The sequence below is a fragment of the Plecotus auritus genome (genome assembly GCF_963455305.1).
Source record: "Plecotus auritus genome assembly, chromosome: 9".
In the NCBI taxonomy this organism is placed as follows: Eukaryota; Metazoa; Chordata; class Mammalia; order Chiroptera; family Vespertilionidae; genus Plecotus; species Plecotus auritus.
In genome coordinates this window covers 24,782,284-24,799,106 of record NC_137783.1, presented here as the reverse complement: position 1 = coordinate 24,799,106, position 16,823 = coordinate 24,782,284, and the positions used below count along the sequence as shown (strand labels likewise).

The 16,823-nt window shown below is 40.6% G+C and overlaps 1 protein-coding gene across 2 annotated transcripts in view; it reads left to right on the top strand.

Moving 5' to 3' along the window:
• Positions 1–16,823, top strand: part of LGI1 (leucine rich glioma inactivated 1) — a gene marked incomplete at its 5' end in the record, with an annotated part of 40,870 nt that overhangs the window by 14,834 nt on the left and 9,213 nt on the right. Inside the window, 2 exons of one of the 2 annotated variants that reach the window (XM_080687606.1) lie at positions 5,781–5,852; positions 5,956–6,027. In XM_080687606.1, coding sequence (XP_080543732.1) covers positions 5,781–5,852; positions 5,956–6,027 — 144 coding nt within the window. The remainder of the gene's footprint in view (positions 1–5,780; positions 5,853–5,955; positions 6,028–16,823) is intronic. The other variant, XM_080687607.1, reaches the window with a different exon arrangement.

Here is a 16,823-nt window from a genome sequence, read left to right as displayed (position 1 = left end):
TCTTGCTATTCATCACTTTGAATATTTCTTGCCACTCCCGTCTGGCCTGCATAGTTTCTGTTGAGAAATCAGCTGACAGTCGTATGGGTGCTCCCTTGTAGGTAATTAACTGTTTTTCTCTTGCTGCTTTTAATATTCTCTCTTTGTCTTTTGCTCTTGGGATTTTAATTATGATGTGTCTTGGTATGGTCCTCTTTGTATTCCTTTTGTTTGGGGTTCTGTGTGCTTCCTGGACTTGTAAGTCTATTTCTTTCACCAGGTCGGGGAAGTTTTCAGTCATTATTTCTTCAAATAGGTTTTCAGTATCTTGCTGTCTGTCTTCTTCTGGCACCCCTATAATTCTGATGTTGGTATGCTTGAAGTTGTCCCAGAGGCTTCTTACACTATCTTCAACTTTTTGGATTCTTTTTTCTTGTTTTTGCTTTTCCGGTTGAGTGTTTTTTGCTTCTTTGTATTTCAAATCTTTGACTTGATTCTTGCGTTCCTCTAGTCTGCTGTTGGGTCTCTGTATAATATTTTTTATTTCAGTCAGTGTATGTTTAATTTCTAGTTGGTCATTTTTCATATCTTCGAGGGTCTCATTATATTTATCGGCCTTTTCTAGGATATTCTTGAAAAGCCTTATAACCGTGGTTTTGAATTCTATATCCAGTCGTTTGTTTTCCTCCATTTCTTTAGTTTGTGATCTGTTTCTTCGTCTCCCCATTTTTCACTGCTTCCCTGAGTTGTGTGCTAGGTTGCCTATATGGCTCAGTGGGTCGGCCTCCCCAGTTAACCTGAGGTGGACACTCTTGGTGCACCCCTTTGTGGACTGTGTGTACAGCCTTGTTGTAGTTAAGTCTTGATTGTTGTTGGTATCACTGGGAGGAATTGACCTGCAGGCCAGTTGGCTGTGAGGATCAGCTGTGTCTACACTGGGAGATTTCCAGTGCTGGAGACAGCCTTATAGGATTAGCCTTGCCAGATTGCAAAAGCCTCTATGCTCAGCTTGGAAGGGGTGGAGTCTCAGGGCAGAGCAGACAGTCTTGGCTTCCCGTCAGCCCTGCCCTTGCGCACGAGTCTCCAGACCTCTGCCTTCCGTGGTTCCTGAGTTTCCGCCTTACAGTCCAGATTTCCCCCGTAAGAGCGTGGGTCCCCAGGGGCTCGCCTGGAACTGCGGTTCAGTGCAGTCAGAACTGGGGTTCAGTGCAGTCAGGAGCTTCCGACTCCCTTCTGCTAGGGATAGCCTGTGGTAACCTCCACAGTCAGTCTTTGTGCGCACTCGCGCCTCCAGACCCCTGCCACTGTGGCTCCCCTGAGTCTCCAAGTCTCCGAGTCTCCGTGTGCCTTTCTCTCTACCTGACAGTCCAAACTCCCCCTGTATGAGCCTGGGTCCACGGGGTTTCGCCCGGAACTGAGGTTCAGTGCAGTCGGAACTGGGGTTCAGTGCACTCGGGGGTTTCCTTCCCCCTCCCGTCAGAGAAAGCCAGCCAGGCACTCCACCGCCCTTCCTCTTTGCGCACGCACGCGCGTGTCTCCATACCTTAGCCCTTTGCTGCTCCTTCTCCGTGAGCTTTCCTCTTTCCTTCTCGTTGTAGAATTTCCACTCAGCCAGCTTTCCTGTGGTTCTGGATGGTGTCTGTTCTGTCTTTTAGTTGTAGTTTTGAAATTGTTGTGCGGGGCAGCAGTTTAGGTGCTTACCTATGCCGCCATCTTGGTTTCTCCTCCGAAGCTGAGTCCTTCTTGCCCTAATAATCTGAGGAGAGAGACAGAAGTTGTATGGTATAAAGCACAGATACCTGGGCTGCCCCAAGTCTATTGTATGTGCAGATGGGATGGGTGGGCACAGTTTTTCTTATCACAGACTGTGGGATTCTTTAACATATGTGATACAAAAACAAGTTATAATATTGAAATCAAATGTATTCAGAAGAATCCATAAAAATATTAAGGATCAGAGTTTCATCCACTTTATAGGACATGCGCTTGTAAAGTCTTTTTAGTGTTACAGAGGACAATAAAATGGATAGCCCACTCAACTGATTTAGAATGCATGTATAATTTTACACATCCTTATCCATGGAATCCTTGTCCACAGAAAACCACAACTGAATTTAGAATTGAAGGACTGATATTCATTATTATCTCAGACAAAGGGAACATTTTTCACTTTTATAAGGAAACTTTTTATCGAAATATCATATACATAAAGAAAAGTGCAGGCCTGGTCTGCATGGCTCAGTGGTTGAGTGTCATGGTTCGATTCCCAGTCAGGCCAGATGCCGGGGTTGTGGACTCGATCCCCAGAGTGGGGTGTGCAGGAGGCAGCCAATCAATGATTCTCTCTCATCATTGATGTTTCTCTCTCTCTCTCCCTCTCCCTTCCTCTCTGAAATCAATAAAAATAATTTAAAAAATAAAGAAAAGTGCATATACCCTAAGTATACATCTCAACTTTTAAAAATTAAAACTTCATATTTTTAGAGCAGTTTTAGGTTCACAGAAAAATTGAGAAGGCTTAAGCAGTGGTTCTCAACCTTCCTAATGCCGCGACCCTTTAATACAGTTCCTCATGTTGTGGTGACCCCAACCATAAAATTATTTTCGTTGCTACTTCATAACTGTAATTTTGCTACTGTTATGAATCATACTGTAAATATCTGTGTTTTCCGATGGTCTTAGGCTCTACAGCAGCGGGGAACCGCTAGCAGGGTCGCCTAAGACCATCGGAAAACACAGATAATTTTATGGTTGGGGGTCACCACAACATGAGGAACTGTATTAAAGGGTCGCGGCATTAGAAAGGTTGAGAACCACTGGCTTAGAGATTTCCTATATAACCCCTGCCCTGACCCATGTATAGCGTCATCCGTTACCAACTTCCCCAGCAGAGTGATAGATATGTTACAATTGATTGAACTTACATTATCGCCCAGAGTCCATAGTCTACACTGGGGTTCACTCTTGGTGTTGTACATTCTATGGGTTTGGACAAATGTATAATGACATGTATCCATCATTACAGTGTCATACAGAGTATTTTTACTGCCCTAAAATCCTCTGTGCTCTGCCTATTTAACTCATCCCCTGCCATGATTTTTCAATAAAGTGAACATTCTTATAACCAGCACCCAGAAACCAAACATTATAACTATTCCCAAAGACTCCCCTTGTGTCTCCTTCCAGTTACTACTTGCCTCCTAGAGTAACCACTATCCTGACTTCTGCCGGCATAAATCAGTTTTGCTGGGTTTTGTTGCTTATGTAAGTATTATCTTATAGGTCCTATACTATTGGAGATACTTCACTGTGCTCTGTTTTCTTTCCCTTGACTTAAATTTGTGGAAGTCATCCATATTTTTGTATGTAGTTGAAGTTTTAACCAGAGGTTTAATCCTTGAAATCTAGTTCAACAAATATTATTCAGCCAGAAACTGTGCTCAGGGCTGGGGACACAAAAGCAAATAAGGATAAGTCCTTGCTCTTACCAACCTAGTAATGTGGTAATGCCCAGAATTTAATGTAGAGTGAATTCCTCTTTGTTTAACAAATATTTATTCAGTGTCCATTATGGCACAGGTAGTATTATATATGCTAGGGATAAGTAAAAACAAGCAGATAAAAATTCTAGTGGAAATACCTATGTTTTATTTCCCTGGCATGTGTGGGCAGGTTCTGCCCACTAATATCCATTTCCCACTCTGTTTTACATCTGATTCAACATAAGGGGAACTAGTGAGAGAAGCTATTTCTTCTGGTGACTTGAAGTGCATGATTATGAAGTTGCTGGTCCACCCACAGGACAGTTGGCAAACCAGTGAGCATGGGAAGTATTTCTCTGTATCTATTTCTGCCTTATTCCATTCTCTCCACCCCTGATGCTGTCTGTACAGAATGAAATGAAAATCTGGAGCCTTAGGAAGTCTTTGGATGTTAGCTTATCTTGGAGTAAAGGCACATAATCTTCTTGTTTTACAGAACCATGAAGTAAGAGGAGGCAATTGACAATGTTGTGACTAAAATCATACACACTTGAATTTGTTTTAATAACTAAGGGCACCTAAAATGTATGACTATTCATCAGTGTTGATTTTCAGTGGTGAATTACTTGAGTATAAAGCTATGACACAGGAGGGAGGAAGGTAAAAGAGAATACAAATCACTCCAGGATTGATAATTTTGGAAGAAGTGCAAGAGATCATCTAGTTTCATTTGCTTGGTTCATGTTTCCCATTTTTATGAAAAATTTCAAGCATATAAGCATATAAAAAGTAGAAATAATAAAGTTCACTCCCATGTACTCATTTTTCAGCTTCAAAAATTATCACCTCATGCTCAATTCACCTCTAAGCCACTGCTGTCTCCTCCCCTGATTATTTTGAAGCAATTCCAGATATCAAATAAGTTATTCATAAATGTTCAGAAAGCGAGGTCTCCTCCTTTTAATCTCCTTAGTTAACAAGCTCAGAGAGATGAAGTCACTAAACTAGTTAGTGTGTGTTATTTTTAATCGCTATACTACAAAAGTAAAGTCAAAAATGTTATAACAGAATATTGAACTTTTAATAGTGCAATTAAACAGTATATATGAGATGTGAATTGTCAAATTATGTCTAACATCTGGTCTGGTCCATGATCATGGTTACATTTTGGACAATAGTTACAGATGGAATATGAGATTCCCCTGCACAAGAAACTTAACATGTAGACTGAATGTTATTATAAATTTGTCATCAGTACATTTAAAACCTTATTTTTCATTTGTATCAATATTTTATCTAGCGATTTCCAAAAATTAATGCTCACTCTAAAAACCAAAAACCCTCTTCGTGTTGTTTAGCCTATGATCACCTCTTTTAAGCCTCCCAATTCAGGAAATTGGCAAGTTTTCCAAAGAGTTCGACAGGGTGTGAGGACTGCTGGTTAATGTTCCTTTTCATTGGTAATTTTGAAACCAAATCCCTGTGGATTTTGAAATTGCAAATAAATTTGTCCAAGTTAGTGTTCTTTTCAACTATTTAGTAATAAACTGGATCTAAGACTCTTCCTAAGCCTCATTATTTCACACCTTCAGCCTGTTCTGTTCTTTAAGTTTATTTATTTATTTTTTTAATTTATCTTTATTGTTGAAAGTATTACAGGTGTCCCCTTTGGATTTTTTGTTTTTATTTTTGTTTCTTTTCCCCATTGACTCCCTCTCTCCTGCACCCGCTTTTCCCAAGCCTTCACCACACTATTGTCTGTGTCCATGGGCTATGCATATATGCATATAAATTCCCCAATTAATCTCCCATCCCCACCCCCACCTTCCCTCTGAAATTCCTGTTCTATTTTCATAGAAGGAGGTTAGTTGATATTCATTGAGCCAGTGTCAATGGCTCATCTAAGAGATATCATAGTGGCTTAAAACCCAGAAGCACCATTGTTTGGGCTGGTCATAATGTTCCAGAAGTTTTTCGGGCAAAGGAAAGATTCCTAGTGTATTTTTGTGTGTGTGTGTTTTCATGAAAATGCATAAAATGTTGATTTGGCTGTTATAGTGCCCAAATTGTATCTCAAAAAGTTACCGAGGGCATGTGACATCCATCACAAAGCCCGCCTTCCTGGATGAGCATTTGGTTAGGAGATAATTGGGGATTTTAAAAAAGCTACAAAAATTACCTAAATAAATAACACTTTAGAAGGCAGACATCCAGACATTTTTCTGTACACAACTCCCACTCGTTTCTTTGAGAGATAAAGCAGCATAAATTGACAATCTGTCAGTTTAACCATTTTCATTGTGTACTTTTTCTGGGCAGGTTATTCACATCGAACTCCTTTGATGTGATCAGTGATGATGCTTTTATTGGTCTTCCACATTTAGAGTATTTGTAAGTAAAAACAACAACAACATTTTTTAACATAATGATTCAGGACAAGTGCTCTCAGATTTTTACAGCTGGCTGACAAAAAAAATGTTATAACCTATTGCAGATTCATAGAAAACAACAACATCAAGTCCATTTCAAGACATACTTTCCGGGGACTGAAGTCATTAATTCACCTGTAAGTATGAAAGTTGCTATTACTTCTTAAGTTTGCTAATAACCTGTGGTTAAAGTGGGCACTTTGTGGGTATCCATGAACATTTAAGAAATGCAAACAATTTCTCTCCATGCACACTTGTATCTCTTCATGCACACTTGTATTAGCCGGTGTGTGTCCAGGAAATTGACTGCTATTAATATGATGAGTCTAAACCAATCTAATGCAGGGCAATTGTGTGACTGAAATAACGTTCTTATTATCTAAATCATTATTCACTTCATGGATAATTATGGGTTGATTGTATAGCTTAATTTGATATTTTGCTTATTTCTTTTTCTGTATATACCCTGACTTTATATATATTTAAACATATATTATAACCATAGGCAACTGTACATAGTACCTGACAACTTGTTTATAAATTGAAATATTTAATTATTCAATGGGTGATTAGAGTCCATTGTTCTTAACAGGAGGCAATTTTGCTTCCTAGGGAACATTCAGCAATATCTAGAGACATGTTTGGACATGTTGGGTTGTCAAGCCTGGAGGGAGTAACTGCTTCTAGTAGATGGAAGCAGCGATACTTTTAAATATCCTACAGTGCACAGAACAGCCCCCACAACAAAGGATTCTACAGCCTAAAATGGCATTGTGCTGAGCTGAGTTTGAGAAATCCTGATCAATATGAACCAAATAATTTGTTTCTCCTGGCCTCCCTGCCCCCTTACACACACACACACACACACACACACACACACACACACACACACACACTCACATACACACAGATGTAATCTTCAGAAAACTACAAGGGCATGGGAAGAAAAGACACTAACATTTACAAGTGACTACTATTATATTGGTCATTATGCTTTACATGAATTTTCATTTAATCTTCTCAACTGTCCTGCCAGAAAGGCACAATAATCCCCATTTTTATAAATGAGGGAACAGAGGCTTGGAGGGGATATATGACTAGTAAACTGAGTAGTTATGGAATTACGATAACCTCAACTTAATAGTTGAACCACAATGCCTGTTCATCCCTTTAACAACTATTTCTGAGTGCCCACTATGTGTCTCATTAGTTCAGATAAAGATGCCTTAAAGGTCTAAGTGCTCTTCTTTCAACTTTTAGCTGCTCCCTCACAACATCTCATTCCCAGCTCTGCTCTAGGCCCCAGGTACAGCAGGGAACAAAGCAGATAACAATGCCTGCCCTTTGAGCCTACATCCTAGTGTGTCCACCTGGTCATCATGCTACCTCTACCAGGCCCTGTCTCTACTGCTGTTTGGATTTGCATCAAGGAGGAACTGATGGCCCACTGTATTTTATAAAATCATTGTACCTTCCAAAGCTTCTGTATATAGTCATTATGATAAAAACAGCATTTGCAATGCTGCTCTGCACAGTGTGATGCAAAAATTCTTGTGATGGTGTGAACGTTATGCCAAACACTGTCAAACCTGGTCTTTCAGGCAAAAGTAAATAAAAGAAACAAATATATGGAAGGAGGAGCTGAAGTTCATGACCACCACTTAGAGATCTACTTGATTCACATAAATCCCATTCAACATAGCCTCTGTCCAGGGTCCTCTCTGGGAACCCATGATATAAGCCTTGCCATGCCTCTTAGTTCACTCAAGTCTACCTAGCTCAGCCAGTAGGGAAGGAAGGAAAGAAGGAAAGGCGGGAGGGAGGCAGGAAGAGAGGGAGGGAGGAGGGAGGGAGAGAGGGAAGGAGGGAAGAAGGAAAGAAGGAAGGGAGGGAAAGGAAGAAAAAAGGGCGAGGAGGGGGAGGATAAAGGAGGGAGGGAATAAGAGGGAGGAAAGAAGGAAAGAAAAAAATCTGTACACACCATAGTGAAGAGTATCTATTTGTTTGACTAGAGCCTATTATATCTATCAACTAAAATGGAAATTTAAATTTGGCTCATAATGAGGCCTCTCTGTAGAGATATGAAGACCATAAGAAAGGGACATTAGTACAGCATGTACTTAATATTTAGAAATTGCTAAGTTCAAGAGAACACCAAAGGCAGCGTTAAAAGAGAGAGGCATGAATCTTAAGGGTCAAACAGTGAAAGGGAAATCCCACCTCTCTGGCCAGGTCCTGGAAATGGGAAAGAGGTATTTATGGGAACAGGTTAAAACTGACTGAGTGAATATAACCCTTAGATCTCTTGTATCTTTATCTAACACTGGGGGTTGACTCATATGGCATTGCCAATATTAGACTGTTTTTGTCTATAAAAATGGCAATGCCATATGATTCATTCTAAATAGTCTCTAGGATGTGCCACACAAAGATGAAGAAGATCTAGTTCCAACCTGGAGGAGCTCAAACAAGAGGAATTGGACAAATATGTTCTCTCTGGTGCCTTTGCCCCCGAGTTATTTATTTCTGCTCGTTTCTTATTCTCTCCTTTCTCCCCTCTTTCCTTCCTTCCTCTTTTCCTTCTTACTTTTTTTCCTTTCCAGGAGAGATGATGGGTAGAGAGGATTTGAAACCCAAATGTTCCTCTGACTGCTCAGTACATCAAGTTCATTTTCCATTAATTACCACTTATAAATAAATCTGACATTTGTTTGAGCCATTAACTTCCTTTTTTAAGATTTTAGGTTTCAGAGTGCACTTTTCTCCACCTAAGACTAATTCTTCCCAAAGGCAGATATTCAAGCAGTGAGGAATAATCGCCTCGCCCTCTAACTTGCATATGCTGCAGGAAGAGTTTACAAACCTTTTTCATATTCTTGACCTCATTCGTTTCCTGATGGCCTTAAGAAAGAGACGGCACAGTAGCACTACCCCTGTTGACAAATAAGAGCATGAAGAAGCACTCTGAGTTTAAGCTCCCACTTTAGTAAGCGGCAAAGCCAGAAGTTTCCCAAGGTCTTCACTGAGCCACCCAGTGCCCTCTTCACCATGGCAGTTGTAGCAGGACCAGAAAGCTGTTGAGCTAGTGGATCCTTCCATGGGACATGATTTGAGGAGCAACCATGGCTATGGAAGAAAGATAAGATCCTGAAGACAGAGGCCCTACCCTCACTCTTAATTTTCAAAAGCAAATAGTTGGGATTACACATATATTTTAGATCCAAGTAGTTCCCATTCTAGCCTAACATTAAAGCTGCTCCGAAGGACCTATCTGAGCATTTTTAGGAGCTAACTGAACTTCTATAAATGCTCAGATAGGTCCTTCGGAGCAGCTTTAATGTTAGGCTAGAATGTATAGAAGTTCAGTTAGCTCCTAAAAAAGCAATGAACTAAAAAAAAAAAAAAAAAGCAATGAACTTATCTCACCTTCTTATACATGTCTCAATAGACTTATCTTCTAAAGAGACATTTATAGACAACTTAAAAATTATTCTATGAACCCCTGCCTCTCAAACTAGCCCTTAAAAAGGGGAGAGCTCTTTATATTTAAGTCCTTTCAAAGCAAGTCAAATCCTCTCTCAATTATTTTATTTTAGATACTGTCCTAACGTTATATATGATTAACTTAAATGTTTAAATAGTTTATATATTTCAGTAAGGTTTGAATTTTTCTGATGACCATGTATTACTTTTGAAATCAGGGGAAAATAATTAAAAAATAGTTGATGGCCAATGATGACAAAATCTGTCAACATTAACTGGTTTCTGTTAATACCCCTGAGCTTTTTAGTAATGATTCCCCTGGGCATCCCATAAGTGTCACCGTGGCTAGGGCTCAGTGGAGGCGGGATATTTGCATGCATTTGGGGAAAACTGTCATCAATCTGTACATGCTGTGAAGCACCTCCTGGTTGCTCAGCACTGTGGGAGTACAAAACCTATTAACAGAAGTCCCCAAACTAAGGTGCCTGTGTGCTCCCAGTCAGGCAGCATGTCTTCATTTCAGCCTTCACAAGGACATGCATGTAGAGAGGCAGTGAGATGTTGTGGCTAAGAGGGTGATCTGTGCCACCAGACTGCCTGGGTGCAAAGCCTGATGTTACCCCTTACCAGCTGGAGGACATCAGAGGTTTCTTAGCCTCATCGTGCCTCACATTTCTTATGTGTGAAATGAAGGTGATAATAATCATCTATAAGAATGGGGGCTGGGATAATAATGTACTTAGAAGTACCTAGATCCTAAGGTTGTTATGAGAGTGAGTTAATTTTTGCAAAGTGCTTAGAACAGAGCCTGGTATGCAGTAAACTCGCTGCCTGACCTCTCTATTGGCCCCCGATCAGGATTCCAAATGCTGCCGTGTATTTATGCCCTTTAAACATTTTGTATGCAATTAAAATAACTGCACTTGAAGCACCACAAATTCAGTGAGACACCAACTCAAACGAGGATCTGCACTGTGGGGAGTTTGGGAGCACCCAGATGGCTGTGGGCGATGCTTTCTTAGCAGCAGAGCCCAGTGGAACTGAAACAAACGTGCTGTCTGAGCCAGTCCGGTCTGCTTTAGGGAGAAGACTTTCCAGTAGTTTCCACAGTCATTATCAGAGGATTTCTCAGGTTAACCATGAAAAAACCGAAGTGGAGGAATGGTCATTATCTCTGCTGGGAAGGAAAGGCTGACATTGAGAATGCTTGAATCTTCTCAGCTGGCTCAAAGCAACTAGAGGTTTATTTGGGCAGTTTTCTGGACCTAGAGCAAGGTGTTTACTTGAAGACACGCTTTAAAGAGCTTCCCCAGTGCTTTGGAATTATTACCAAGGTGAGGCTAAGAGGAGCGAGGGCACTTTTGGGTCCGTGTCACATGAGGGGGGTGACCACAGTAATTCACAGGGCTCTGCACTTTCTCCTTAGCTCAGTGCCTTGGTACAAGGGGCCTCTGCTTTTTTCTTTGTCTAGATTGCTGCCCTTCCTCTCCTCCTCCCCACCCTGCCCCATTCATTCATTCATTTCAAAGTATCTATTGAGGGCTTACTTTGCGCCAGGCACTGGGGAGGCAGTGGTAAGAGTCCTTCCAGTAACACCACAGAATCATCCTTAAAAAATTAACACTGATGCAATGTTTCTCAACTTCTCATTGCTTTATCTTCACCCCTCTCCCAATCAGTCCTACTCATCCACCCCCTGCAGATATTCCAGTGCACTCCTACCCTCTATAAAAACCCATGGCCAGACTCTCTGACTCTTATCTATGGAGCTTAAAGTATTAGCTCTCTGAGTATCATTTTATTATTATTAAAATTAAGCCATATGCCTCCCACAGTGAAAAGTATACAGATGTGATTTTAGAGCTAAAATAGAGCCTGGATATCATTCTACCAAGTGATCATTCCCTTTGTAGAAAGGGAAACAGCCAGAGCTCAAACCCAGATATGTGATTCCGGGGCCCATACTGTTGGCACCGTGCTCTGCTGCTGAGTCCAGGGAACCCTGAAGTCAGGCTGACAGGCAATGGGTCAGCTTGGGCAGTAGCCTGGTTTCCTTCCATCGTACCATGTAGAAAATCTTTTTCCTGTCAACTCTAGTAGCTATACCTCTATGTCCTTGCCTCTCTCTCCCTCATTATTTTAAGTTTTCTTCCTCTTATTGCTGATAGTATTCATATTCAGTTTTAATATCCAGCACTGACTTGACCCTTGCCCAGCAAAAAGACTTGCAGAGGAAGAAGCTGTCTCACACCAATCTAGGCTTCCACTAGAGGAGACAGAGGTCTTAAGACTTGGGGACTAGTAGTCTGGCTCTCTGGACACACCTGTTTTCCACATTAATGTCCCCATGAGATGGGCTTTGTATTAATGATTAAAACAAAATATGACAAAATCTTAACAGTGGTTGCCTCTGCCAGAATAATTATTGTTTTCCTTCTTTAAAATTTTTTCTTGTACTTTCCAAATTTTATTGAAGTGAAGAAATAATAATAATAGCTATTACATATGTTTGTGTATATATGTATGTATATATGTGTACATGTGGTCTGTTATACATAGATAGAACATAGATATAGATAGATATCAGTAAAAGATGGAACATTTAAGAATACAAGGCATAGAGTTCTTTCTACTCAAAAAGACAGAAAGGTATCTCATCCTCCTGAGTTGAGCATTTAAAAGTGCTTAGATATTAAATATTACCGGTTTTGACATCAACCACAATGAAAAAGATTGATTTTGTGGTCTTGACATCTGACATAAGGCATAAAAATTCAGCTGCAGAGCCCTAGCCAGTTTGGCTCAGAGGATAGAACATCAACTTGCAGATTGAAGGGTCTTGATTCTGGTCAAGGGCATGTATCTCTGTTGCAGGCTCAACAACCAGCCCCAGGTGAGGCGCCTGTGGGAGGCAAGCAATTGATGTATCTCTCTCTCATTGATGTTTCTCTTTCTCTGTCTCTCCCCCTCCCTTCTACTCTCTCTAGAAATCAATAGAAAATTATCCTCCGATGAGGATTAACAAAACAAAACAAAAAATTCACCTGCAGATAAAATTTTTCTGGAAACTATTTCAAAGTATGTGTATAAAAATATTTGTAGCTACAGGTGTTAATTTTCACAATAAATGAAATAGGTTTTCTTTGCTCAGTTTTGCAGATGTCAACACAGAAACCCAGAAAGGTTAAATTTAATTGTCTAAAGACACACTCCTGAGAGTGATGAAGCTAAAATTTAATCCCTTGTCTACTTGAGACCCAACCACTACACTGCTCTAAATAATGCAAATAATAATAATAATAACAATAATAATAATAATAATAGCTACAACCAGTTTTACAAAAGATACAGAACATATTTCAACCAGAGCTTCCACTGAGGAAAAGGGAATGATAATATTAAATTGTAACTCTGTGGAAAAGGAGGGCAGGTGGAGGGAAAGAAGAAACGGAGGAAAATGAATGAATTGATTTTCCATTTTGCTTTCCAGTGGCAAAACTCAATGTAGAGATGGGATCTGAATAATCTAATAATGCTAACATCAACCCCCAAAATAACACTAATGCTAACCCCAGAAATGCTGTCTCAATATCTCCAGTTGTTGATATAACCAAATAGACACCAGATCTCATTCTATTCCCATTTTTTTGCATAAGTTAGCATCACAGGGTTTACCTCTTTTTCTTCCTGGTAGCCCTGGCCCAGAGTCCTCAGTAGCTCTCCCTGCAGAGAATCTCTCTTAAGCCCCCACATGCCTTTGATGGTTTTTTTGGAGGCTCCAGACCCTCCTGAAGGCTAACTTTGAGCTCGTACAAGGAACCCACAGGGATGGTTCCAAGCCTGGCCTGACTGTAGTCCTAAACTCCCCCAGATATGAGGGCCTTTAAGCCATGTGGGAATCGTGGTAAAGAAGGCGGCTCCAATTATGCTAAGTGAAATAAGACAGTCAGAGAAAGATAAATATCACATGATCTCACTCATTTGTGGAATATGATGAGCAACATAAACTGATGAACAAAAAACAGATCCAGAGGCGGGGAAGCATTGATCAGTCTGTCAAATCTCGTAGGGGAGGGTGGAGGTAAGGGGGAGAGATCAACCAAAGGACTTGTATGCATGCATATAAGACTAACCAATGGACACAGACACTATGGGGGATGGGGGGACAATGGAGGGATAAGGACACATATGTAATACCTTAATCAATAAAGAGATTTTTTTAAAAAAGAAGGCAGCTCCATCCTGAAGCCCATCCCAGGAAAGAAGTTGCCATCTCAGGCCACCTAGGCACCCAAGTGCTGACCGTGATAGTAATCTGCATTCCAGCCTAGAACTTTGGATCTTTATGAATGCAGTCAAATAATTGGTTTAGACTGACTGAGTCCGCACTGGACGGAACTATTACATATACAGAGGGGTCCTTTTAAAAATTCAATGTTATTCTTCATTTCTTCTGAATTTAAAATAAAAATACATGCTCGATTATTTAAAACCCTCACAATCCAGGCATCTATATTGAAAAAGTGAAAGATTCCAGCTATGCCAAGATGTAAACTCCATCAAAAGTTTTTATATCTCCTTCCAGATCTTTTTTTTATGCATCTATAGACATATATCCTCCCTCCCTGGTGGAATTACAGTCTACACAACTATTCTCCAACTCCATATTTTTCTAGTTAGGCATTGTTTCATGTCTAATCATAGACATCTACCTCATTTAAAAAAATCTCCTGCAAAATATTTCATATTAAGCATGAACTATCATTTATTTACATGATCCCTTATTAATGGGCAAGTAGGTTGTTTCTAGTTTTTGCCACTATAGACAATTCTAGGTTAAATATCTTTTCTCAATTATGCAGATGGCCTCCAATATTTCCAATTTCTCTTTCCTTGGGAATTGGTAAAAAGTCCTAACTGGCCACAGCAAGTATTTGTGCAGTGGCATTTCACATTTCCTTTCTTAACTTTTCAGGCTCTGATGATCCCTTCTATGTGTCCTATGCACCCTTCACCACCTACCTATCAACCTGAGCCAGAAGGTTGCTTTATATCAGTACCTTGTTATATCTTTTGCAGAATAATTCCCAGGCTCTGTCAGCATTCTTTCCCTAAGATATTCTCTGCCCAAATCCTGCTGCCTGCTTTCTTCTTTTCCAAATGTAACCCAATGTCACTGAGGCCTCCAAGAAACACAGGGTAGCTATGTTTCTTGGGCATCCAGAAGTCTCCCTCTCATTTCTGAGTCTTACTTACTCTTATTTCTGCTTCTTTTGTGAGTTCAGGCAGCCTTCTCATGCCTACTCCTTACCAAACCTAGTCATGAAGCTCCATCCTATCTCCTTGAGGAGTCAGTGTTCAATTGAATTTTGGTGATGGAACAGGGGAGGGGTCTGATTGAGTGCAGTAAATCCATCCACCATTCTTCCCTCTGGCACCCCTCATACTGCACTGCCTCCCTCACCCTTTGGTTCCCTTGGCGAGAGCCTCCCTGTCACAAGACATCCTCAAGAAGCATAATGCCTCATTTTACAGTCCATCAGGCCAGCCTGCCTCATCAGCCCATCTCCCAAATCTGTTAGATTATAAATCCATCTTGTCATGAAAAATTACCAACTCTCTCTTCCAGAAGCCCCAGAGCTCTAAGTCTCTATCTCTGACCATCTCACCTGCTGCTTCTGCAGTTAGCCTTCACTTGGGGCATGTGAGGCCTAGAGCTCTACTCCTTTGTGCAGGAAGTAAAACTGCTAGATTCCTCCATTGTTTAAAAGAACCACCTTGGGCAGCAATGCAAACAAAGTGCTTCTTCCTATGCAGCCCTAGTGGCAGCAATAATTCAGGACTTGCTGTTTCATGCCCACTGTCCCCTGACCCCGCCTCCTCCAAACTCCTGCCCTGAAGCCAATGACAGTGTGCTGGTTTCTGGGGGAGGTATGTCCACTGAGGAGAAGTGAGCATGAGAACTCTAGGGCACATGGTGCCAGAAAATAAATTGAGACACATAACTTGAGAGTGACTCTGAACTGGTTGAAATCTCTTCATTCAACCACCAGGCAGTAAGGTGAGTTATGGAAACATTCTCTTGAATAGTCTTCTTTAGCATTTTATTATTACTACGCAGCAGTTCATTCAGATGGTCAGTTCTCTCAATGCTGTGTCTTGGGCAATGGACAGGCAGAAGCCCTTTTCCTTCTTTTCCCCACTCCTTTCTCCAAGCTGCCCTTTGAGGGTAGTCCAAAAGCCAGATACCATCCTTATCTCATTTACTACTTCTAACAATCTTAACACATGAGTCTCATTCATCCACTTAAAAATGAAAAAAATCTGAGTATCAGAGAAGATGCATAACTAAAATCACACAACCAGTAAATAGTGGACCCAGAATTCAAACCAAGCTCAGAATGACTCCACATCTGTGTCCTTCTTCACAAAATAGACTGTCGATAAGGCGGGAACATTCCGACTCAGTTCTCATTCTTAAATGCCAAGGTTCATTGAAAAAGGCTTTCCAATCTAGTTGTAATTTCAAAACTCAGAAAAGCAACATAATTAACTTCAAAATAGGTTTTAAAAGTCAATGTTTACACTGGAAAATCTCATATTAATTAGTTAGGAGGTGGAAGACACAGAAGACTTTTAAGAGTGTTTTAAAGAGAATTTCCATTTTCAAGGGTTTTGGAGGCTGACACCATAGGCTTTTTTTGTTTTACTTTTTGATTTTTATTGTGAAAAAAAAGGCCACTTCTAAGAAAAGTTTATGAAACATGAATATGTACAATGCTGGTTAAAAAATAGAAAGTTACCAGTAACTAGAACCCTTCCCCATCAGACAGCATCTGCTCTTTGCTTGTCCACATTTCTGTAATATAGACACATTTCTCTTTCCTTGATGCTGTCAAGACTCTTTGACTTTGATTAAAATCATTCTAGTGATTCATAAAAGAACAAATAGAAGGAGAAAGAAAACAATTCCTGTGGTAATAGGGCAAGAACTAGAAGAAAGGGAAAGAAGGAGACGATTGAAGAAGATAGATGGCTGGCTGGCTGGATAGATGGATGGATGGGTATTTGTGAGAAAGCTGTTTTCTGGGGGAAAAGGGGGTATGAATGGAACTAAAAGGGAAACAATGTAGAAAACAGAGGTGTGTACTTTGGAAAGAAAAAAAGATGTGATGGTGAAGGGACAGAGGCACCAAACTCTGAGCTGTTGGCTCTATCAACTGGAGGTTTAAGCTGTTCTTTGGAACAAGTGAGGAGGAGGGAGGGAAGAGAAGGGGCAGCATGAGGGGAGAGGGCATTTGGGGATAGACCCTGTCACCCATTTAGTCATCCTTTGGGAGACATCCCTTAGACAATGTCTGAGAGTGTGACTCTCTTATCCGTTCTAAACAGAAAGATCAGTTCCCAGGCATCGTTTTGTTACTGGTATTTGGGGGTGGGGAGGGCATGA